At 49.5% G+C, this 25255-nt stretch overlaps 2 protein-coding genes across 4 annotated transcripts in view; one reads left to right on the forward strand and one right to left on the reverse strand.

The window, feature by feature from the left end:
* Nucleotides 1-259: 259 nt before the first annotated feature.
* On the reverse strand, nucleotides 260-16638 carry ZC3HC1 (zinc finger C3HC-type containing 1). Its single transcript, XM_050937045.1, has 10 exons — nucleotides 16496-16638; nucleotides 13667-13778; nucleotides 13270-13420; nucleotides 10900-10983; nucleotides 10296-10423; nucleotides 8580-8737; nucleotides 6910-7153; nucleotides 3300-3506; nucleotides 2200-2409; nucleotides 260-876 (listed from the first exon to the last, which is right to left on the reverse strand). Exons 1-10 carry the CDS (start codon nucleotides 16630-16632, stop codon nucleotides 808-810), a joined length of 1500 nt encoding a protein of 499 aa, XP_050793002.1. The 5' UTR covers nucleotides 16633-16638; the 3' UTR covers nucleotides 260-807.
* A 3704-nt stretch (nucleotides 16639-20342) lies between these two features.
* Nucleotides 20343-25255, forward strand: part of KLHDC10 (kelch domain containing 10) — a 33015-nt gene continuing 28102 nt past the window's right edge. For 2 of the 3 annotated variants that reach the window (XM_050936939.1, XM_050936940.1), the window contains exon 1: nucleotides 20343-20502. In XM_050936939.1, the coding sequence (XP_050792896.1) occupies nucleotides 20343-20502 (160 nt within the window). The remainder of the gene's footprint in view (nucleotides 20503-25255) is intronic. The other variant, XM_050936941.1, reaches the window with a different exon arrangement.

Below are 25255 nucleotides of genomic sequence, written 5' to 3' on the forward strand. Positions count from 1 at the left end.
TGACCTGCAGACAAAGCCAGCCTGGCTCTTTCCGAGGTGCCAGAGCTTCTAGTGAGACACCCCAAGCCTGGCGGTGGGGTAGGAAAGGTACTTGGGGAACTGCACCCACTATGGGTCTGCTGGCAGGGAATCGGGGGAGGTGCTGTGCCCCTGTGTGGTGAGCAGGGACCCCAGCAGAACACATCTATGTATGACTGCCAGGCCTAAGGCTGCGTGTCACCGGTCAGCCCCACCCATGAAGGAAGGAGCAAGAGACAGCTAAGAAAAAAAAACAGGGAAAGATTTTATTACTACCTCTCATCAATCCCCAAGCCAGTGGGGCCCTGGCTCATAGGCCCCTGTATGGTGTGCAGTGTGGCACAGGCCTTGGCCCGTCTGCTGCACTAACCTACGAAATGGATGTAGTTCCTTGGCAGAAAAAGATCCTTCCTGCATGGAGCCTGTTCTGGTTGGAGGTGGGGGAAATGCAGAGCTGGCGGGGGGCTGCCGGCTCCGAGAAATGCAGTGGTAGCTTGCAAGGAGGGTGCAGGCTTTGCCAAATGTGCCCGTATGCTCACCCTCACCCTGTTTCAAATCAAACAGCCATGGGCTGCTGTTTACAGCCAGGGCTGAGTGTGGCCTTCACACTGTGCTTTGGGCACCCCCAAATTACCTGCATCCCCTGGGAAAGGGCTCCCATTGCTCGCTGAGCCTGGAGGATCGTCTCCAGGAGCGGCCTGGCAAGGAACTGCAAAGCAGCTCTCTAACCCGACCCAATGTCCCTTGCAACCCGCTCGGCAGGCGTTCCCTGGCTGGGGCCAAGCGTCTTCAGGAGGAGCACATAGCTTCCCACTGCCGGAATATCCGGAACACCTTGCAGGATTTTACTGAGAGGCTCTGCAACAAGAAGGAAACAAGGGGACAATCAGAGGTCAAGTCACTCCAGCAGGGAGTTACACCCCAATCATAGAATATCAGGGTTGGAAGGGACCTCAGGAGGTCATCTAGTCCCACCCCCTGCTCAAGGCAGTGCCAACCCCAACTAAATCCCCAAATGGCCTCAAGGATTGAACTCGCAACCCTGAGTTTAGCAGGCCAATGCTCAAACCACTGGGCTCTCTCCCCTCCACCCTCAATGGCCCAGCTGGGGGGTTCCCTCAAAAGCCCCAGGAGAGAGGACAGACAAACTGCAACAAGACAGAACCACTGGCACGTTCATCCAAGGGTCACACTTGCTTTACAGACACTAGCCCTTTTTACATAATCCCATTTTACTGAAGGGGAAACTGAGGCACAGAATGGGGCAGTGACAGTGAGAGCCAGGAATAGAATTGAGATCTCCTGATTCCCAGGCCTGGCTCTAATCTCCAGCCTATGCTTGTTCTATCATCCTGATAAATTATCTGTCAAACTCTACCAGCTTTCCGAGGCTTGCCCAGATGGCAGCTGTACATGGCACATCTGGGACAGACACCCAGCTATCTTGTCCGTGATACAAATTGCTTGAATCTTCAAAGCCAAATGCTGAAAACTCAACTCCCTCAGCCCTCCCAAGTTAGAACAAAGGTCATTCTCCAACACAAGAGGTCTGAGCGAGTAAAACTGACAAACAGCGCCTCTCTTTCGGGGTAGCTCGGGCCAGTTTTGGCTAAGATAGAGGTAGTGATGTCAAAATCAAGCTTATAATGGGAAGCCAGGTTCAACCTTCTCTATAGGGACTAGCATCTCTCCATGGCTATGCTGATAGTCCCTCTCTAACATGGTGTATTTAGTTATGCATGTGTGCTGCATACGGGGTTGCTATAAATATCTTCAGCACCTTCTTCGCTGTCCAGGCTCTGCTTTCACCTTCACTTTCCCCCTGGATAGACAGACTCACCAGACTCCATCTGTGTATGTGACTAGCAGCTTCAGGCTCCAGCTAATTTTCCCCTTACAGAGCTGGGGCAGTTTGAGTCAGTGAGTTTGTGGAGCTGGAAAGTGGATGACGCTCCAGCTGTTTCTGAATGGGCAGCGTGCATCAGTCAGGGCTACTAGCGATCAAAACCCTTTCTGGCGGATCAGAACCAAGCTGCCCCCAATTTTGCATGTAGGATCTCGGCCCAAGGTAGAATTTTAATGCCAAGTTTAAAGCAAACTGGAATAGGCCTTTGGGAGTTCGGGGGTTTCAAAGATTAAGGTAGGTTTCAGTTTTGGGATCTCAATTGCTAGAGCTCTCACCACAAGCTCTGCGTCAGCTGCTCTGTTTGATTTCCTGGCGGCCAGGAGGACATTCAGCACCACCCGCCAGCCAGGCTCCGCCTTCACAGATGTCAGCTCCGATTGGTCGCCAGTGTCCTCTGAGATGGCCTTCTCCTGCACTGGGTTGACCCAAGGGCACCAGTCGCGGTGCTGAGAGCTGGGATCAAAGAAGCTTCTGGTGGAAGTGTCCTGCAGGGAGAGGAGAGGAGAATGGGTCTACACCAGGGAGGGGCGTGACGACTTGTTTTAAAGAGACGTTATTAATAGTACAGTCAGACACTGATTTAAAATCACCCCCGACTCCAGCCTCCAAAGCCACGCTGGGAACCCTCTCCAGGGCAGCAGAGAACAGCAGAGCACCACCACCCAGGACATGGGTGTCATTCATCTCCAGGGCTGTCTGGGGAAGGGTAGGTTCCATCCTGCAGCCTGGGACCGTCCCAGAGGAAAGTATCTGACAACTGCCAGTGAAAGAAGCCAGTTCACTGGACCCTGCAGTAGCCCTTTCAAATCTCCCATTAGTTCACCTGAGCCCTGAGCTGGAGGGGCCAACTTCAGAGTGTTTCCGTGGACCCTCTGTTGAGGCTTCAAGGAGCAAATTCACCGCAATGATGGCGCTTTGATAAGGTGACTCTTGTCCCACCACCAAGGACACCACTCCATGACCCTGATTCAATACCTGAAGGCCATCAAGCAGCCACCAGAGGGAAGCAACTTCCCATCACAACCAGGCCCATCTGGATTAAAACCCACAACCTAGGGGTGTGAAAGGCCCCACATCCCATTACCTTCCTCCTGATCCCTCCTGGGCCTGCAAAAAGATCTGACTTTGCCAGATCTGAGAAGAGGCAGAAGGTCTAATTTCCCCAAGCTGGATAGAAAGACGGAACCTAACTGGAGGGATGCGTGCGTGTGTGATGTTCTCTTCGCTTCAGGGGATGCAGCCAGGACAGAGCAACACAAGGACGAGGAAGCAAGTTGCAAAGACTTTGCCAGCAGCAGGGAAAAGCTGACCTGGGTTCTTGAGAGAATGGCAAATTCTCTCGTTCGTTCTCCTTGGCGTGTGGCCAGGCACTCACCGAACTACTGGAAGAGCAGAGGCGCGCCCGCTTGGCTCTCCTGTGAGGGCTGGATGGCACCTCCACACTGTCCCCCTGCCCCATGCTGCGGGTTACCGGGCGGCTCCTCGTCAACGGGCTTGATGCCTCCGGCTCGGCCCGGTCCATTGGGCTTGAGCCATCCCAGCTCCGCATACGGGCTGTCACGGGAGACGGGCTCTTCTCGTGCTACCAGTGGGAAGGAGAGGGTGGGGAAAGTTAGCTCCTGATGGACAGCACTAGATAGCAGAGTTCCTATGGTGACCAGCACTTCCTCAGCTGCTGGAGGAAAGGACCTGCATCCGAAGCACAGCAGAGCCTCATGACTATTACTACTCACCCCAGCTCGAAAGCCTGGGTAGGCGCTGTAGGGAGCAGATCCGAGTGGCTGGCACATCACTTACCTCTCTCCCTCAGTCCAACTGATCCATATACAGCCAGCCCTACCCAAGCTTTTGGGGAGACCTTTGTTCTGAGAGCACGTTCCCAGGGCCGGCCCCAGACAACCAGCCTGAAAATTCTCATGTGTGAGGGACAAAAGACGGCACAGGCCACTGCCCATAACAAATGCCGCTTGCTGCCCCAAGCCTGCCATCTGCAAGGCCCCGCTGAGGCTTCCTGACCTCTGGTGCCAGCACCATTGCAGGAGAGGTGGAAGAGCTGCACTGATCCTACCTGTCATACTTCCTCCTCCTTGGGAGGTGGTACTGTGCCCAGGATAAGGGTTTTAGCACTTTCTGCAGCGTCAACACCCAATTACTTTGCAGTGATGTGAGTGACTGAACCTAGGGCATGCAACTGTCAAAATACATCAAAGTCCAACCACCACCCAGCCAGGAAATAAGCGTTTACATGGGTGCTACAGAACACCCTGAGATTTATTCCACGCTCATCCCCAGGTATCTGAACGCCGCTAGCCTTCAGACTCCCTGAGCAAACGACAGTATATCGCATCCCCACTCCTCAAAAAACCCGCTGGGGCTCTCCAACAAAGGGGATTCTCCCCACCCTCTAGGCTTTGCCACAGCTACCTCGCCAATAGCCTGGATACAACTTCAGTGCTATTCCCAAAGCGGGCAGAGGGGTCGCTCAAGTCCAAAGCAGTGTGAGATATCCCCCCATCACAGAGATTACATGCCTGGATGCTGAAGCTAAAGAAGGGACATTTTTGACAGAGAGGGTAATTAACCATTGGAATAACTTGTCATGGTGGATTCGCCATCACTGACAATTTTAAAATCAAGATGGGATGTTTTTCTATGAGATCTGCTCTAGGAATTAGTTTAGGGACATTCTCTGGCCTGTGTTATACAGGAGGTCAGACCGGAGGGTAACAATGGTCGCTTCTGCCCAGGGAATCTAGGGAAGAGTGAGACTTAGGTTTCATCCCAGACCTTGCCCCCACGGGCAGTACACTGCTGTTCCACTAGACACTCCCAGAACTAGCCTGCGCGCTGAATTTTCAGGGGTAGCTCTGGGATGACGGACCGAGCGCACGTTGAGGAGTTGGGGGCACTTTTCCCCGTGACTCACAGCGGGATCTTGACCACCCCAGAGGTGTCCATAAATAAAAATAGTCAGAGGCCAACATTTTCAAAAGCTGCATCGATGGAGGTGTCTGGACTTCGGAGACCCCTGGGGGCGGATTCCCATTGGCACTGAGCACCTACAGCTCTAAGGGTACGTCTTCACTACCTGCCGTATCGGCGGGTAGCAATCGATTGCTCAGGGATCGATATATTACGTCTCATCTAGACGCAATATATCGATCCCCGAACGCGCTTATATCAATTCCGTAACTCCACCAACCCGAACGGAGTTGCGGAATTGACAGGGGGAGCTGCGGATATCGATCCAGTGCCCTGAGGACGATGAGTAATTTGATCTTAGATACTTCAACTTCAGCTACGTTATTCATGTAGCTGAAGTTGCGTATCTAAAATCGATTTTCCCCCGTAGCGTAGACCAGCCCTAAGTCACTGAGAGCTGCGGGTGCTCAGCACTTCGGCAAACCTGGTCTAAAATGCAGGCAATCGATGGCTACTTTGGAAAGTTTGGGCTGTAGAGAAAATTCCAGCCTGTGGGGCCCCCAGTCAGGCACCTCCCACCGGCACAGTGTCTCCTTTCAAAAGGGGCAGAAGTAACCCCTTCCTCCTCTTCCCCAATGGTCTGTCCCAGGGACCTGGCTTCGGAAATCTGCACGGGTGAGAGGAATCGGTGCTCACAGCACATGATGCTCCCTGATTTATAATGAAATCCTTCAGTCTTGCTGTTTTTGCAGCTTCATCCCCGTTACTCTGCAGCAACAAAGCTGGGGCTGCGCTGTGAACCTGGCCTTGATAATGGCACCAAAGCTCCCTTTCATGCCATCCCACAAGAGAGAGATGAAAGGAGGGCCTGCAGGGGGTCATCCCATAAAAGCGGCGAGATTGGAAACATGGCAACGCGACAGAGCCCGGGTTGGGGGAAAGCTGCCTTGAGTGCATAAGCACCAGCGGAAAGCTCTCAATAACCAGCTTAAAGAGATACTTGAGAATCGGTGCTTGGGCATCAAAACCAGGTTCCACTGGAAAGAATGCTCATGTTTGCAGATCTGGATCAAACAAGGAGCCATCTTCACTTGGGAGCAATGGCAAAAGGATGCTGCCAGCTACTGTGTTGTAAATCAGAAATCCACAAGTACCCACCTGGGACCAGATCCTGATCCCAGTTAGAATGGTGCAAATCTGGAGGAGTCGCAGCGCACAGTGCCGTAATATAGTCAACAGCCACTTCCCTACTTGCAGAGTCCAGGCCAGAATTTAGGGAGACCCCATGGGATCAGGCAGCACAGGCTACGTTTAGTTTCTGGAGTTGGGAGCCAGAGAAAACCACTGGGTTTTGTCTATGTTCAATGGCCTAAATAAAGAGCCCCCGGCACGTTCACCACAACCGAGCCCAGCCTCTTGTCAAGCACACGGGCCAGGACAGTGGGCATTTGGGGGATTTAACCTCTCAACAAAATGCTTGATTCCCACAGCCTCCCCCCATCAGCTGGCACTTGGAGGCTGCTTTCCAGCAGGATTACGACAGTGCTAAGGTAAGTCCCTGCCTGGCCTTAAACTACCTGATCATGTTGCTTTAACACTCCCACGAGAGACGTTCTAATTTCAGATCTACACAGGGAGCTCCACCCTAGCAAACCAACGCGCTGCTGGAGGGCAGATGTGGTTTCAGTTGGCCAAAGAAGGGGGGAGGGGGTGTCACTAGACTGTGATAAGTGCACTCGTCTTTTCTGCCGCAACACTCCTAACCCACCTGGCTCAGCAACCCAAATCAAGATCCCATGAGTGGCAACACAGGGGGCAGTCCCTGGACCATCATGCTGGCCCAGACATTTCTCCTTCCCTAGGACATACATCTAACTCCATACAAACAGCATGTCTGAAGCTGGGACAGTAAATACACTGCCGTGAAGGCCTTCCACACACATCACAATTACAGGCCTTTTCACAAGGCCACAGGGCTTCAGCGCGCATAGCTTTGCTAGGTGTCTCCATCTCTCTCCAAAGAAACGTGGAGGGACCTCTCCGACCAAGGGAGGCATGCGTACCTGCTCCGAGCCTGGAGGAAAGGTCGTGTCCTGGCTCCTTGTGATCATCCTGCGGGGAGACGTGGGCACCAGTGGGGTTCGGTCCGAGCGTGCCTCTGTGGGCGTGGTGGGAGTGCTGCCCAGTCCAAAGGAAGAGTCCAACTCGAGCATGGAAGACTCAATCTGATGGAAACCCCACAGCCCCACCTTCCTCATGCAGCGGGAACACGTGATCACCGGGAGGTGCATGGACACCGATGTAGGGCTGTGTGTTGGAGGCACGGTAGAGTGGAGTGAGGAGAGAAAGTCAGGAACATATCTAGCACTTCCTCAAAACTGATCCCGACTTTTAGAACAAACAGATGTATTTGACAGACTAAACATTTAGTTCAGCATTCCCCAAACTTCTGAAAGCTGAGCTCCTACTTCTGGGAAATAAATCACACACCCCTCGCCATTTGCTGTTAAAAGTTTACACATTAAAAGTCTATACACTATCCTGCACACACACCTTAGTTAGCTCTTTGCATGGTCCTTCCTTTCATGCTTTGATGAGCAGCGAAATAATCAACAGTGTTGACGTTTATTTGAAATAGCATCACTGGCATTTAAGTCAGCATCATTGGCATCTAAGTTAATGGGGCAGTTGACAGCTCAGAGCTATTGTTTCAGGCTCTCTGCAAACTCAGGCAGCTGTCTATCTCTGCATCAGTTACTTCACTTCATGGTTTTGGAGGTTTTCTTTGCAACCATAGCAGCTAGAGCAGGGGTGGGCAAACTTTTTGGCCCGAGGGCCACACTGGGGTTGCAAAACTGTATGGAGGACTGGGTAAGGAAGGCTGTGCCTCCCCAAACAGCCTGGCCCCTGCCTCCTATCTGCCCCCTCCCACTTCCCATCCCGACTGCTCCCCTCAGATCCCCGACATATCCAAACCCCCACTATTTGTCCCCTGACAGCCCCCTCCTGGAACCCCCTACCCTTAACCACCCTCCCCGGGACTCCACCCCCATCCAACCCCTGCTCTCAGTCCCCTGACTACCCGGACCCCTATCCACACCCACACCTGCTGACAGCCCCCCCCCGAGACCGCACACCTATCCAACCCCCTCTGTTACCCGTCCCCTGACCCTTATCCAAACCCTCGCCCTCTGGGACTCCCACGCTTATCCAACCCCCCATCTGTTCCCTGACCGCCCCCCAGAACCTCCGCCCCATCCAACCACCCCCTGCTCCCTGTCCCCTGACCACCCCTGGGGACCCTCCACCCCTTATCCAACCCCTTGGCCCCAGCCCTCTTACTATGCTGTTCAGAGAAACATGTCTGGCAGCCCCGCCGCCCGGCTGGAGCCCAGAGCACTGCCCACACGGCGCTGTGGCTCTGCGGCTCTGCGGGAGAGGAGGAACAGTAGGGGAGGGGCCAGGGATAAGCCTCCCTGGCAGGGAGCTCAGGGGCCGGGCAGGACGTGGCCCGTTGGCTGGATGTCGCCCACCTCTGAGCTACAGGTTGACGCTTTTTAAACAATGGAACCTCGGGCCCTGGAGAGGACAGTCCTTTTTGCTCCAGCCTCCTCGGCTTCTGAAGAGTTTCATAGCAAATTACAGCAAAGTGCTACCTACATTTTGAAGCGTGTGTAGGATATTTACAAACAGCATTTTAGCTTTCACCATCAGAGATTAGTCACCTACTGACCTGTAAGCCCAGCCACAGAGGGCCAGGATGCAGGCGGGGACATGTACTTGAAAGAGGTCAGAGCCCAATTTCACTGGTGTTTTCTCCTCTTCGGTTTTGCATTCGAGTTCCTCCTCGATCAGATACAGTAGAAGGCTGATTTTATCTTCCGTCAAGGACTGCAGAGGACACATGACTCAGTCATGGTCTGGGAGGGTCAGGAGCCATGCTTGTGCTCCCTCAAACGGAGTTCCAATACACGGGGCACACTTGGAGCAAAGACTGTCTCTATTTGGGGCTCTGATCTCAGTACTACAAATACATGATTACACTGTTGCAATCAGGAAAGTGGCTGTGGAAAAAGTGTCACCTCCTTACTCCTCAGATGGGTTCCCTGGGTGTTTTCAGAATCAGGGCTGCTGATGTTAGCGACCGTTGTAGGGGTCTACTCCTGTTAGTTCTTCAGAACCAACACAGAGAGGGGGATGGATTCTATCCTGCCTCATGCACGAGCAACAGAATCATCAACTAAGTTCTCATTGCCGGACTAACCTCCACCCCCCAGAAGGCCGCCCAGGTGAAATGGAAAGTGGAATGTGGCCCGCAGAATCTTCATTACTGGTGATGGTGCAGGAGCCAGAATGAACCCAGCTTGACTCTCAGATCTCAAAGGGTGGGGGCAGTGTGTGTGTGTGTGTAAACTGAGTATATTGATGGGGAAATCGCTGAGACACAATTAGGAAGGAGCCCCAGGGTCCCATTGTCGGGGAGGCCCTTTTCAGAACGGAACATTAGGAAGGACACAGATGGGATACAGAAATGTGTTCAGGGCCCATTGCCTTGGCAACACCTATTGCCAATGCCCCTTATGGCTTTTAAAACTATGACAATATAAATGCTATCCATGGAGGTAGCTAAGCCAACCATCTCCACTGTTATTCCTTTCCAACCAACTGATGAACCCTTGGTTCCAGCAAATAAGTTCCACTCTGGTGTCATACTGAGAGACAACCAAACACCTAATTATAGCAACAGGCCTTCGTACATGACTGATGGGCACTAGACCCAATGCTCTGGGCAACCATTAGAAGATGAGAGTTTACAGGCTGCTACTTTCTGGTTGCTCTATCTTACAATCACCGTGCAGCTAATGAGACAAGGCTGGTGGCTACTTCCTGCTCAGGACCCCTCACTGATTAATGTGAGTAACTGTTACTGAGGTGAGGGTCTGCTGGTAGGCCTGGCCTCCTTCCCTCTGCAGCTAAAAAAAGGAGTCCACTGTCTCCTTCCCATGAAGCGTTTCCACGTGAAGCAGTGGGAACCTGAGGCTGCTGACATCTTTATGCACATATGCAACATTAGGACACATAAACCCACTTTCAGGAGCTGCCTCCCCAAACTGTGCAATTACTGGACACAATTTTGAAAACCACCTTTAAAAAAAAACCTTAGGAAATTCCACACCAAAACCTCTGTTAGGAGAATGTTGCGGTTGTAAAATTAAGTGCTCAAACATCAGTGAGCACCTCAGATTACCCATGCAGACTATTAAACCTGTATGCTGATGCATGTGCGAGGGGCAAACCTAAGGTTACCCAGGCAACTCTCACTTCAGCCTTTCTTGGCTTCTGACATCTCAAACTTACTGTCATTTTTATATGGGTTTAGACAGTGCCAGCATGCCAGGCACCTTCATCTGACCCTCCCAACTCCTCCCAATGGTGAGCACAAACTCACCATATTTTTCAGATCCTCTGGTTTCAGAGAGGGCAGCTGAAGTTCTAGTTGACATAGGCTTTGAAAGCGATCCAGGAAGTCACTGACAAGGGCTATTGGCTCGCCAACCAGTAAAACGGCAAAGCGATCTATTAGGAAGAAAAAGCAGGAGGCTTCAGTTTCAGTGCAGATCCCTGCCCTTCTGTTATTTCACAGAGAGAGAGAGAACAGGAATCAGTGATGCCAAATTAAAAACAAGGGTCTTCCTGCCATTGAAAGGCCAAGCACAAAAAGGAGCCTGGACCTACTGTTTTGTTCTTTTTCAGGTCACCTTTAAGCCTGATCCATTGGTGAAATGTGACAACTTCCTAGCGATGTGAGGGCTGGAGAAAAGATAAATTCTCTAGCCCTTTACAAATGCCCTGAGTCATGCAATCCCCTCCGCAGCCCAAGCATAGGTTTTAACAGTCATCTCTCTCTGCCAAAAGGAACTGTAACAACCTTGTAGGAAGGCGCTATTGAAGGCAATGCTATGAGAAGGCCAATACAAAAGGAGAGAGGGGAGTAAACTAGAAAGGGAGCATGTTCTTGGACTGTTGCCCAGGTTGGACTTAGTGACACCTACCTGGACAGGGGCTGTCAGGCCAGAAACAGAACTTCTCATGGGCAGTACACAAAGCTTTCTTCAGCTCCGCACACCTCTCCTTGTCTGAAAGGCAAACAGCACTGAAATCGAGATCGTTGCGGAATTATCTTCCACGGGAAGTGTGTGGGACATTTCAATCTAGTCGGACAAAGCTCAGGAGAAGACACCGCACTAGCAGAGGGATGACTGGAGGAGAGCTAACAGGGTGTTTAACAGCTCTAATGCAGGGGTCGGCAACCTTTCAGAAGTGCTGTGCTGAGTCTTCATTTATTCACTCTGATTTAAGTTTTCGCATGCCGGTAATACATTTTAATGTTTTTTAGAAGGTCTCTATCAGCCTATAATATATAACTAAACTATCGTTGTATGTAAAGTAAATAAAGTTTTCAAAATGTTTAAGAAGCTTCATTTAAAATTAAATTAAAATACAGAGCCCCCCGGACTGGTGGCCAGGACCTGAGCAGTGTGAGTACCACTGAAAATCAGCTTGTGTGCCTCCTTCGGCATGTGTGCCATAGGTTGCCTACCCCTGCTCTAACGCTTAAGGTGGTGTCATTTTGTCTGATATTTGCATGGATGGATGCATACAAATCTGCCCTGCAGGAACCCTGAAATGTTACTGACTGCAGATTTAACGTCTCATCTTAAACCACCTTCCTTTCCCCTTGTCCTATAGCAGAACCCCATCCCGTTGGGGGCAGACTGCCTCATACTCTCTGCCCCACCAGCTCGTCTTCCCTGCAGATAACTCTGTTAGGCCCCATACTCATTTCTCCCTGCCTTGTCTTACCTTCATCCTTGCTCTCTCTTCCCACACTGGTTCATGCTCTGAAGGAGCAGTCAGGAACCAGCAGCAGTGGGGAGCAGGGCAGGTTACGAGGGAAAGAAGGGGACATTCTCAGCCAGGCAAAATCTATTCTACCCCCTGCAGCCACAAACCCTCCCTCTCCCGTGGCACATTGTCCCCACGCGGTCATCATGAAACCGTAGGAGTTTGCCAAAGTCCACGTGTTGGGGGGTTGGAAATTAAGAACTTGGCTAAGGATAAATTTAATTCTGCTTTTAAAGTTGATCAACACCACCTCCCCCTCCGCCCCAAATCATTTACTAATAAAATGAAAAAATTCTACCCTGTGCTTTGATCATCTTAAGTTACTTAGATTGTAAACTCTGTGGGGCAGGGACCATCTGTTTATTCTGTATTTGTACCGCACCCAGCACTGTTAGAGACACTATAGTAATACAAAGAATACTTAATTCTAAGTAGGTACTATTATCAATACACTAATTTGACCAGTAGCTACTTAAACTGACTATTTAATTAACAAAGGGTCAACAGTCTGAATGAAACTGAAAAAAAAAAAGGGCCGAAAAGAGACGCATGATAAAACCCAACCACAAGTTGCCTCAGTCAGAGATTGTTATTAATCTAAGTGTTGTTATGTGTTATGCAAACAATTATATGCCCCCACTGGACATGCAAATAACAAGATCAGTTACTTATTTAAAGCAAAGTGATACGAATGGACAAGTTATTGTTATTTATCACACGCTGACGTATTCGTCTCCATAGTAGACACAAAGGGAAGAGACACTCACTGGCTGGAAGCGTTTGCTTGACCAAAAGAAGCAGAAAGCACTAGTTTCAATTGTGGGTGTGGGTTAATATGGTCTCCAGGCAAAGGAATGGGCAGGGAAGGAGACCAAGTGAAAGGGTGGTGAAACCATCGTACTCCAAGGCTAAGGGGAAAACTTGAGAATGGTTGCTAGACTAGAAAAAACAACATAAAGTGAACAGAACAGGGAGAGAGAGCTTAACTGCTAACAATTCCCCATAAATGCTTTATTACAAAGGAAATGCCAGACGCTCAGAGCAGTGGCCTCTTATTATCTGTATTGCCACGGCATGTAGGAGCCTGACACAAGGACCAGGATACCTTTGTGCTAGGCGCTATCCAAGCACAGAATGAAAAGATAGTCCCTGCAGTGGTCAGTACCAGCTGCTTCAGGAGATGGTGCAAGAAACCCTGCAGTGGAAAAACCTGCCCCCCTCTCCCCCCAGGAAATCTCTTCCCAGCCCCTGGTAGTAGAGCTCAGTCGATACCCTCAAGCAGGAGGTTTTATGATCTTTAAAACCCAAGGGTTTTTAAACTTGGATGCATGAACTTAAATATGCTAAACAAGCAGCTCCATTTTCAGAGATGCCCCAGCTTCCAGAGAAAATACCAAATATAAATGCCCCAGTATGAATTTAGGTGCTTGCTCTAGGCCCTTTGATGTGAAATCTTTAGTTCTATTTCCAGATTAGGAACTAAACGATCGGCCGTATGGAGAGACTGTTGTACGTACACTTGTTGAAGTCAAATGCCAGCTGCAAACTTGCACAGAGGAAGGCCTGGCAGCTGGAGCACTTCAGCATGTCACTCTCTATATTGGTCCATCCATATTTGGCACATATCAGGGGAGAAAGCTCATGAGGTTTGCCTGCCCACTTCAAAGAGTGCTCATGTTAAGGACAACAATACAGAGACATCACAACTGTATTCAGCTAAATACTTGGGCCAACCAAACAATTCACCTGGGTCTTTATTGAAGGATATCTTTTCCACCTTTCAGGAAACGGAGTGGCTGGGTGAACAGACACACGTGGGGGCTGACTACCATGAGAAATTCTGAGTTGGTTTTTGGTGGGAGTGTAGGGGTAGGTCAGCTTTTGATACAGACAGCCCAACACCAAAAAGGATATAGTAAACGTTTCTACTCTGCTGAAGAAGGCTTCTTTACTAGTTGTCTCGAAAGGAAAAGCATCTGTTTGTGAAGATCCATTAGTTGATTCTGACAAGGCAGATGTGTCCTTTCTAAAATAAAGCAACAGGTCAGCAAGCAAAGTCCCTTGGTCCTCTATGTTAAGATTTCATTAATGTTCTAGAAAAATGCATATTACAGCAACGAGTCCACAACGCCTCTACCAATCTCACCCTTCAAGATTAACCTCAAAACATTTTTTTTCCCAAAAGCCCTGCAAACCTCAGATTCTAAGAAGTGTTAACAAAACAAAGGCCAATTAAGAGAAAAATGGAATAAAGATGTACACTAAACATCAGTGCACAATCTCCTGACACTGATCAGTAACAGCTGGTGATATACATTTGCCACGAGGGTTCCCCCACCTCTTTTCCAAATCTGGTGAAGTAATATGGAAAACTGATACTAAATCTGAGAACTTTGCAATGAAGCAGCATGATTCAGTGGCTTAAATTGCAGCAAGGGAGGTTTAGGTTGGACATTAGGAAAAACTTTCTAATTATCGGGATAGTTAAGCACTGGCACAAATTGCCTAGGGAGACTGGGGAATCTCCATCATTAAGAGATTTTTAAGAACAGGTTAGACAAACACCTGTCAGGAATGGTCTAGCTCAGTGGTTCTCAAACTTTTGTACTGATGACCCCTTTCACACAGCAAGCTTCTGAGCGCAACTCCCCCTTAAATATATAAAAAAGTGTTTTTTAATTTATAACACCATTATAAATGCTGGAGGAAAAGTGGGGTTTGGAGTGGAGGCTGACATCTCACAAAACCTCATGTACTAACCTCATGACCCCCTGAGGAGTCCCGATCCCCAGTTTGAGAACCCCTGGTCTAGCTACTATGTAGTCCTGCCTTGAGTGCAGGGGACTGGACTAGATGACCTCTCAACGTCCCTTCCAGTCATACAGTTCTATGACAGGGTACAAGACTGGGAGCAAGACGACTTTGGTTCTCTTCCCATCTCGAGGCTACATTAGCTCTGTCACGGAGTCCCCGGGCGATGCTCTGGAACTGCTCCCCACCAAGCCAGTCAGGACTTTGGGGAGCCTCCTCTCCCTTGGAGCAGACTTGTTCAGGGCAAGAAGCTCACACGTCTTCACCTCCTGGGTCTCTCCTTGGAGCATTCAGCGTCCTCTGCCCCTCCATGCACTTCCCACAGCGAGCCCACCCAGGCGGGGTCCTGCGGAAGAAACAGGGTCCTGCACCCCCCTCTTCACAGTTAGACGTGACTCTCAGCCAGCCAGTAACACAGAGGTTTATTCGATGACAGGAACATGGTCTAAAACAGAGCTTGTAGGTACCACGAACCGGACCCCTCGGCCGGGTCCATTCTGGGGGGGCAGTGAGCCAGACCCCCTCCCCCCGTCTGCACTTCACCACCCCCACCCCCCACCCCGTCTGCACTTCACTCCTCGTCCCCAGCCAACTCCAGACTAACAACCCCTCCCAGCCCCTCCTCTCTGCTCAGCTCCTTTCCAGGGCCAGGAGGTCACCTGATCCCTTTGTCTCCAACACCTTCAGCTGGCACCTTTGCAGAGGAGGGGCCCAGGCCATCAGTTGCTAGGAGACAGAGTGTCAGGCATTTAGGTGCACTGGCCCTTTGCTCTGCCAGATACTTAAGAACTGCCTAGGGTACACTGAGGCACCAACACAGTATTCAGAGAAAACATTAAGAACATCTCCAGTTTGTCACAAGCTTCTAGGGTGAAAAAGACTGTGAAGCACTGTTAAAGAAAAAGTGTGAATTTCTTATTTAATATTTCCTTATGGTAACATCCAGAGGACTTGATTGAGCCTGTGTTACTTCTGACACCACCAATAACACCCTCCTTAAAATCTTGTGCTCCCTTAGCTTCTGTAAATCTGTCCTCTCCTGGTTCGCCTCCTATTGCTCTATTTTTTCCTTTCGACATCTCCTTTGGTAGGTCTTCCTCCCCCCCTTTCCATGAGAGAGTCCCCTCTTGTCTTGTCCTCTTCTCCCTTTAGATCTTCTTGCTAGATGGCTTCAACCACCAACTTTTCACTGACGAATTACAAACCTTTATCCTTCATTTGTGGGCCTCCATCCAATTCCACATCAGAACCTGGTACATACACTTCACCTCCTTGATACGTTGCTGTCTATTTTAAATTAAACTTTTGGCCAAACCTGAACTTGTAATATCCTCTCTGAAACCTTCCCCACTCCACCCATTCGTGGTCACCTTTAAAAAATACCACAACCCTCCATGTCACCCCAGCCAAAAAACTTGGGGGCCATCTTCAGCTCCTACACTTCTTCACCACTCACAGCCAGGGCTGTGCTTAAGTCCAGCCACACAGGGAGTCAATTCTGGGTCCCAATGGGAAAATAAATCCACTTGAGAGTCAGCTGCTGTAAACACAAAGCCTTTTGCAAACTGGACCCAACCACGGGGCTGTGCTGACAACGTGGCAGCTACAATAGGGCTTATCGCACGGCAAACACCGGCCTCCTCCGAGATGCCAGGGCTGAAGGGGCAGACGCCCGCCTCTGGCCAGGCAAACGAGAGGCCTCAGAATACAAAGCCTCTGCCAGGTTCATCGCCCTCCCCGCGGGCCACCCGGGGGCCCTCGCTCCAGCCCGGCTTGAGAGGGGCACCTCGCCTGCCTGGGCCCACGCGGCCGTAACGGCGCCCAGGCTGGGGGCATGGCTGACCCCGCGTGGGGCTGCAGCCCCCCCGCCACTGGGCCCGAGGGGGGTGACCAGGGAGCAGCTGTTACGTCCCCCCACAGATCCCCGCTCACCCCTCCAGCCCGGCCTCCTCCGGGGCGATGCCCTCGTCGATCAGCTCCCGGATCTTCTGCGGGGTGACGGCTGGGGACTTCGCTTTACCCCCCGGGCCCTCCTCGCTCTCCGGGGCGGCTGCGCTGGGCGCCGCCATCTTGGTCCCGCACTGCGTAACCTTCCCCCCGCCGAGGAGGGAAACAAGGACCCGGGGAACCACCGTTCCGGCCCCACACGGAGGGCGCGCCAGGGCCCTCTCATCTCCAGCCCCACCCCCGGATTAAGGGGAGTAGCCTCCCAGGGGGGACTGAGCGAGATCCTCCCTCCCCCTTGCCATAGGGGGAAGCCTCCAAATCCATCCCTAGTACAGGGAGCCTCCCTGACAAGGAGACAGGGCTTGGGAGGAGCATAACGGGAGTGAAGAGAAGGATGAGCGTCTACACTGCACCTGTGCTACAGCGGGGGTTACTGAGGGTGTGTCTCCACTGCCGGCACTACAGCAGGGAGCAAGGGTTACCAGCACTACAGGGTCACAGCTGCAGCTGCACTCATAGATGTCATAGAATATTAGGGTTGGAAAGGACCTCAGGGTTGGAAAGGACCATCAAGTCCAACCCCCTGCTCAAAGCAGGACCTAGTCCTCAGATTGTTTACCCCACTTCCCCAAATGGCCCCCTCAAGGATTGAACTCACAACCCTGGGTTCAGCAGGCCAATGCTCAAACCCAGGGCCGGCTCTAGCCATTTCGCTGCCCCAAGCATGGCAGCACGCCGCAGGGGACGCTCTGCCACTCGCCGGTCCCGCGGCTCCAGTAGACCTTCCACAGGTGTCCCTGCGGAGCATCCGCTGGTCCGCGGCTCTGGTGGACCTCCCGCAGACGTGCCTGTGGATGCTCCACCGGAGCCGCGGGACCAGCGGACCCTCCGCAGGCACGCCTGTGGGAGGTCCACCGGAGCCGCCTGCCGCCCTCCCGGCAACCAGCAGAGCGCCCCCCATGGCATGCCGCCCCAAGCACACGCTTGGCGCACTGGGGCCTGGAGCCGGCCCTGCTCAAACCACTGAGCTACTCCTCTCCCCCTGCTGCAGTGCTGTAGTGTAGGCACGATGGCAAAGGAAAACGAGTTTTTCCATTGCTGCAGCACGTCCACCCCGAGAGGTGGTAGATAGATCAGTGGAAGAATTCTTCCATTAAACCTAGTTGTGTATACAATTGTTTTAGGTCAACCTAACTATGCCGCACAGGGCGTGAGATGTTTCACAGCTCTGAGCAATGTAGCTAGGTCGACTTGAGTTTCAGATGTAGACCAGGCCTTAGAGTCTCCTGTGCCTAGAGGCACAGGAGGCAACTCATTTCTCCCACTGCTGTCTGTCCAGAGCAAGATGTCTGCCTCCATCATAAATTGTCTCCATGACAGCCGCATCCTTCTTGATAGGTCATCCCGTGTCCTCCATGCCTTCTCTTCCCTCCAGATGGGATCCAATCTAAGATGTACCTGGAACTTTTGTCCCTGGGGAACCTGGTGACAGGCCCAAACCACTGTAGCCATCTCTAATTACTGATTCCACAGTCTGCTGACCTGCTCTGCACAACACTTCCACATTAATTGCCTGAGGAGGTTGTGAAGGCTAGGACTATAACTGGGTTTAAAAGAGAGCTAGATTCATGGAGGTTAAGTCCATCAATGCCTATTAGCCAGGATGGGTAAGGAATGGTGTCCCTAGCCTCTGTTTGTCAGAGGATGGAGATGGATGGCAGGAGAGAGATCACTCGATCATTACCTGTTAGGTTCACTCCCTCTGGGACATCTGGCATTGGTCACTGCTGGTAGACAGGATACTGGGCTGGATGGACTTTTGGTCTGACCCAGTATGACCATTCTTATGTTCTTATGACTTCTGACATGCACATGGAACCCCTGTGACTTCAATGGGGCATTGTGTAGGGGCATGGGTCTACCAGCATGGAGATCCTACAGGGTCAGGGACTATAAAGATAGATAATACAGCAATGTGGCCATCAAACAGAGGCAGCTGATGGATACAGGTGTTGAGCGTCTATGACAATGAGTGCTGCACTGCTAGGCAGGCAAGGAAGGAGGAGAGATACTGTCAAATGCTGATGCTTTCAAATCCCAAGGTCTGTTCACTGCTAGCATCACAGCCATTACTGCCCCAGGGTTTCATTTTCTAGGAAAAGACCAATGGTAGGATTAGAATCTTGTATCTGCGGTAACTCACTGCTCATTGAGGCTAAGAAACTTGTAGGATTCAGAAAAGCATCAGAATAACATCACAGTTATGTAAGAAAGTATAACAGTGTATAAAGGATGTGAGCACTGAATCTTTGTGGCATAAGTCAACCACTAATGAAAAGATTAGGAAGAAGCTTCCAGTATGGGCATTTGACTGCTTAAAGGTCAATTATAGGGGGTTTACACTTTCCTCTAGAGCATCTGACGCTGGCTGCTATGGGAGACAGGAGACCAGATAGAACTCGGTGACTAATGTATTGCAGGTATTTGCAATTTTTTTCTTTTCCCTCTCCCACAAATAATTATTAGTGAATAATTTTTCCATCATTCGATCAGTTCTAATATGGCAACTGCTATTAATAATTATTTTAGTTTTTATTATTTGCATTGTTGTAGCCCCTAGGAGCTCCAGTCATGGATGAGGGCCTCATTGTGCTAGGCACTGTACAAACTCAACAAAAAGATTGGTCAGGCTGCTGCTATGGTCAGATCTATATTATGGCCTACACAGTATGCACAGAAACAATGGTCTCAAGCTGCAGTGGGGGAGGTCTAGGTTGGATATTAGGAAACACTATTTCACTAGGAGGGTGGTGAAGCGCTGGAATGGGTTACCTAGGGAGGTGGTGGAATCTCCATCCTTAGAGGTTTTTAAGGTCAGGCTTGACAAAGCCCTGGCTGGGGTGATTTAGTTGGGGTTAAGTATCAGAGGGATAGCCGTGTTAGTCTGGATCTGTAAAAGCAGCAAAGAATCCTGTTTGCTGCTTTTTCACCCACGAAAGCTCATGCTCCAAAACGTCTGTTAGTCTACAAGGTGCCACAGGATTCTTTGCTGCTTTTAGTTGGGGTTGGTCCTGCTTTGAGCAGGGGTTGGACTAGATAACTCCTGAGGTCTCTGCCAATCCTTCTTTTATACCAGTGGTTCTCAAGCTTTTGTACTGGTGACCCCTTTTGCATAGGAAGCCTCTGAGTGTGACACCCCCCCTTATAAATTAAAAACACTTTTTTATATATGTAACACCATTATAAATGCTGGAGGCAAAGCAGGGTTTGGGTTGGAGGCTGACAGCTCATGACCCCCCCCCCCCGGGGTCACTAGCCCCCGTTTGAGGACCCCTGTTCTATATGAATAACAACCACCAGTGGTATGGTGAATTCCCTGTGCTCAACAGCTACCAGAAGGCAGGCGGGGACCCCAGGAACGCTGCTCTAGCAGAGGCTAGTATGGGACACGCCCCACGCCTTAACCCCCTAGCTAGACACCAGCCTCACAGCTGAACAAAACGTTCTATGGTTGGTGAGAGTTCTGGAGTCGGCTGCCGATTGCTCCTGCCTGATTCCGTTGTGGAGCCCGGAGGACCAGAAAGAGTCGAGCGGGGCGGTTCGAGAACCTCTGGTATCAGTTCCTCATGTCTGTCTCTGCCCCTCTCTTTGGTGACGTTTCCCTCTTTCTCGTCCACCTGCCAAGAATCCTGTCTCCTATTGGCTCTGGCTATTGAAGGCCGCTGCTGATTGGCATCCCCGTGGGCACAAGCGAGCGAAGCCCTTCCACACTCCCCCGGCGGAGGAGGGAGCGGGCCGGGGCCCTGGGGGGCGGGGCGGAGCCGGTCGGGCCATGTCGGCGGCGGAGGGCGGCTGGGACGGGAATCGGCGGCGGGGGGGCGCTGGAGGCCGCGGCTCGGGCGGAGGGTGCAGCGGGGACGGGCCCGGGGCGGTGCCGGCCGGGGGGCTCCTCAACCGCTTCGTCCAGCTGCCGAGCAGGCCCCACCTGGCAGGTGAGTCCGCTCCATGGGGCAGCTCCATAACCCCCCCCCGAGCAGCCCTGAAAGGGGGAGACCTCTAAGCGTGGGGCCCGGGACCCCATCTGGGGGTCCCCGATAATGGGGAGGGGGCGCTCCAGTGCCATGGAACTGCCCCGCCCCGGGGGGGGGGTGTCCCTGCTGCCCTGAAAACGGGGTCACGCTGGGGCGCGATCGGCTTGAAACGGGGCGGGGCTGAGCGTGCTGCACGCCTGGGTCCCTCCATCCTTCAGCGGACACAGGCCTCACATCCTCTCCCCTGGGCGCTGTGGGGGTCCCGGTTTCACAGCCGGGTCCAGGGAAGTACTGAGAGGTCCAGTCTCTTGCCCAGGGTCTCTCACAGAATCATAAAAACAAACCCTGGGGACCGAGTCAAGCCCTTTAATTGCACAAGCTGTGAACAGAGTGTGTGATCTCGAAGGTGCTTCGCTACTGCAGTGGAGGATGAAGGGACCTATCTGGTTAGAAAGCCAGACGCTGAATCTGCACAGCTGGAAGCAGAAGCTGTCAGCCCTGACTTTCAGACTGCTCTGTCTTTGGCTGCAAGATCATTCTTCCATTGTATTTGTTGTCAACGTAACTGACACTGATTTTGATGATCTCTTTCTGATACCAGCAATATACAATGGTAACACTGTGACAGGGTTGTGTGAGCTGCAAATTTACATATAAAGGAGGTTGCATCTACCAAAGGATGAGTAAAACTGCTGCTAATACCTTCACATGTACTACCATCTAAAAGGCCAGCTCTTATTTTTTCATAAATATTTTATAAAACTTCAAAATCAGCTGTACCAAGTTTGTCTTATAAGAAAATCACATAAATTTGGTTCCCTTTAGGAAAAAGGAGAGCTAATATACTTGTGTCTTTCAGTTGAAACCAGTTTTGCCTAGTACGAAACCACTCACTTCCATTGATTTCAGTATCAGAGGGTAGCTGTATCCACAAAAACAACCAGGAGTCTGGTGGCACTTTAAAAACTAACAGATTTATTTAGGCATAAGATTTCATGGGTAAAAAGCCCTAAAAGCTTATTCCCAAATAAATCTGTTAGTCTTTAAGGTGCCACTGGACTCCTTGTTGTTTTTATTGATTTCAGTGGATGTTAGGAGCCTAAATACCTTTGTGGATCTGGGCATACGTCACTTCAAAAGACTTTCTCTGTTTTTAAAGGCATTCCTTGTCTTTTAAAAACAAGACTGCTTATTTCCTACAGTCCTATCTCTTCTTTCCAAATGTCAGAGATCAGGTTAAGCTGACTTGGCAATGCACTCTACTTACACTCTTCTGATGGTCCCATTGATTTCTGCTGAATTTAAGCTTTTACAGTTTTGAAAAAAACCTGAATGTGAACTGTTGGAGAACTATCTTCCTGAATGTGTAGACAGACAAGCAATCACTATGGAGAAGTGTAAACTATTCTTATTCATCTCAATGCAGTATTTACCCTGAAAAGGATTGGTAACAACTGTCAAACTTTTCTTGGCTGGTCACTAATGCAGAAACATCCAGTGATTGTGGATATGGCTTGGGGGACAAGTGTGATAACCTACTCAGTGTGATACCTATCAAATGTTTTCATTCACAGATCTCAAATGTTGGCTGGTATTTAACTATTTGCTGTGAGGTATTTGTCCATCCACCCAATTTGCATCTTCTCTCTCTACCATAAGAGCGGCGGAGCCCTGTGGCACCTTATAGACTAACAAACGTATTGGCGCATGAGCTTTCGTGGGTGAATACCCACTTCGTGTCTCTACCATGACATCATCCGCCCTGCTTTAACTGCCCTGGATTTTCATTAAGTATGGTGTGATCCTTTTTTGTGTAGAGATCATTGACATGAATTTATGCCAAAGAGCTCTTAGCATCCTGTGGAAGGTGGCACGTTTGCTATGGCTTTGCATACCTTCGCCTTCAGTAAGCCCTGTGTTCTGTATTATTTCAAACAGTGTGTGGTTTTTATTGTTTTTGCTGGGGGAGGGAACTAAATTGCAGAACGTCAAACTAACATAACAAAAGTGAAAGGGCTCTAGGCTATGTTCTGTTCCTGGCTCTGCTGCTGACTCACTGTGACCTATGGAAAGTCTTAACCTTTATGCCAGTGTCTGCACCTATAAAATGGGGATGCTTTTCTCTCTTCAGATCCTTTCAGGAAAAGACTGGGGGGAGGAAGAGTAAAATTGTACTTGTAAAAGTAATTTGTTCAACAAGGGAAAAGCTCTTTGAAGTAATAAAGTAAAAACTCTTTAAAACCTATTGTAAAAGGATTGTAAAAAGAGTCATGCTGTCTACAGAATCTGATGCCAGAGTCATGCTCATAGACCCGTGTTAGGAGAGCAGATATTTCAGTCCATACAGCAACTGCAGAAAGCTGTTCTCATACCTTAACAGTTAAAACTGACTGGAAAAATTAATCCTTTTTGCTTCTCTGACATATAAAGAAGGCCTGAGGTCTTAAAAGGTGGGGGTGAGGGTTTGTGTGTATGTGGCTTTTGGTTTTGTTTTTCCTGGAGGATTTCTTGGCTGCAGGTGGGGAGTTTGAGTTCTTGCATCTTAATTGAATGTTTGGCATGTGGAGAAAAATTGTCTATATTAAAGATTCAAGTTTTTGCTAGGCATGGGAGATTGAGATATTAACAAAGGAGAGTTTTAAATGGCCTGATGAAAATGTCTTCCCGTCCTCTGACTGACTTGGCTTTCACTTTCTTGTGATGACACTTCACTAATTCAGTAGTCAACATAGTCTTCTGTGGCAGACACTGTCTGAATCTCTAATGTGTCTTAAAAAAAGAAATGTCAAGCCTTTCAGACTCGCTGTATGTGGCATAAGGAAGGAGGAAAATACTTGTTTGCAGGTCAGGTTTAACGTTCACTATACAAATTCTTCCCTTTCCCTGTTTTTAGACCCTAACTTTAGTCCTGCTTATTACTGTATTTACTTGTAACTAATTCTTTTTGTAACTAAGCACTACATATACTGCCTGACATGCTTTATGACAGGATGCAAGCAGTAACCTGCATGATCTGAAGTTTCTTGTTTTTTTCTTTTTTCTTTTTTGTGACCCATGTTTGGGTGTTTGCAGGTGGAATGGGATTATATAAAATTTGTGGAAAGCAACTTAAAATATTCTATGCAATGTTGCATTTTTTTAAGCAACACAAACACAAGCTTTGGGTGAAAAGTTTTCCTCTTTCATGCACTGGTATTCTGAAAAAACACAATTCATGCATAATGAGAATTCTGATCTAAATATCCTATTAGAAAGATCCTTTTGTGTGAGGCTTATGGCCAAGCTGATCAGTCAGTCAACGTTGTTTTCAGAGTCTTCCTTTACTCTTAATGCTGGGATTTTGTGTCCCCTATAAACATGTAACTGTCTCACTAATCATAGAAGGTACTGAGTGATCAACTGCACAACTTAAACATTGCCAAGGTGTCCAGCTGTCATGGAAAGTTTGGAAGATGAGAAGTTTGAGGAACAGCATGTTCACGAAATCTTGAAGTGCTGCTTCTGTAGCCTGATCAGATTCAGTGAGGATAGACATCTTAGAAATACCATAAACAGAAGAGACGGTTACAATTTCTTAAAGGGATGAAGTATTGAAGCAGGAAGGAGAGGAAGTTGAGTCTTCATGGGACTTTTGAACATGTTTGAATTCTCTTGAATGGGTTTTAACTAAAATAGCTTCAAACTTGGTTTGTCTGGCCACTGTTGAAAAGCTAAAACTGCCTTAAAAAGTGGAGGTGAGACCTAAAAGTCAGTATCAATTTGCCCTTTAATTGGTGGTTGGGAGGGCTAAAACTTTGGTTTGGTCCTCTGTAGGGTCCTACTCCAAAGATCTTGCTGATGTCCTCCAGCAACAAAGTTGGAAATGCCACATTTTGAAAATGTGAGTGGGGAAAAGAGTATTGAGGGCATGTTTATGCAATGTCAAGAAGCAGTAAAGAGCACAAACAATTTTTACTTTACAATTCATTTTCAAGAGGATACTACAGCTGGAAGACTAGGTTGAGTAGTGATGCAAGTTGTGAAGGGAGATAATGGAATTGCCAGCCTTGGAGCTATATGAGGCAAGTCCCAGAAAACGGTCTGTCATGCTCCAGGAATAATTAAATCCTGCTATGCTGGAGGCAGATGGAGCTAAATGATCTAGAGGCTCATTCCCCCAGATGAATCTGAGACATGGTTGTACTTGGAAACAGTTTATCCATAGGAAACCGTAGACTGACATAACAGTTGGGGATCCATATCCGAATTATCTTAAAATATATTTGGACATTGGTCCCTCACAAGAAAGCCTTCAGATGTTTCAAGTATAGCTTAACTCTCCAGTTAAATGTCCGTATTCCTCATCAGTATCCAGTTGTTTGTTGGATACAACTTTAGGCAAATGGGAATGAAGTGGAATGTGAATACTGAAAACATTTGCATCATGTGACACCTAACTAGCCTGAAAGTGAGGGTTTAATGCTCTTTATCAGTGTGTGCTGTCTTTAGTTGGGAGTCCAGCAGTCTCTCTTGGAATTCTTGTGATTTCAGTTTTGGCAGTCTTCCCGTTCCAGGCTGGCAAAGTGTGAAACTTACTTTTTATTTCACTGACAGCTCTAAATGCTTCAACTGGAATAAATCCTGAATGTTGATCCATTTCAGCTCAAATGCATGGGACTCTTATATTCCATCAAAGTGAGGAAACATTTGTAGCTTTGTTTAAAGCAACTGAAAC

This window comes from Gopherus flavomarginatus, chromosome 1 (assembly GCF_025201925.1).
Source record: "Gopherus flavomarginatus isolate rGopFla2 chromosome 1, rGopFla2.mat.asm, whole genome shotgun sequence".
NCBI classification, from domain to species: domain Eukaryota; kingdom Metazoa; phylum Chordata; order Testudines; family Testudinidae; genus Gopherus; species Gopherus flavomarginatus.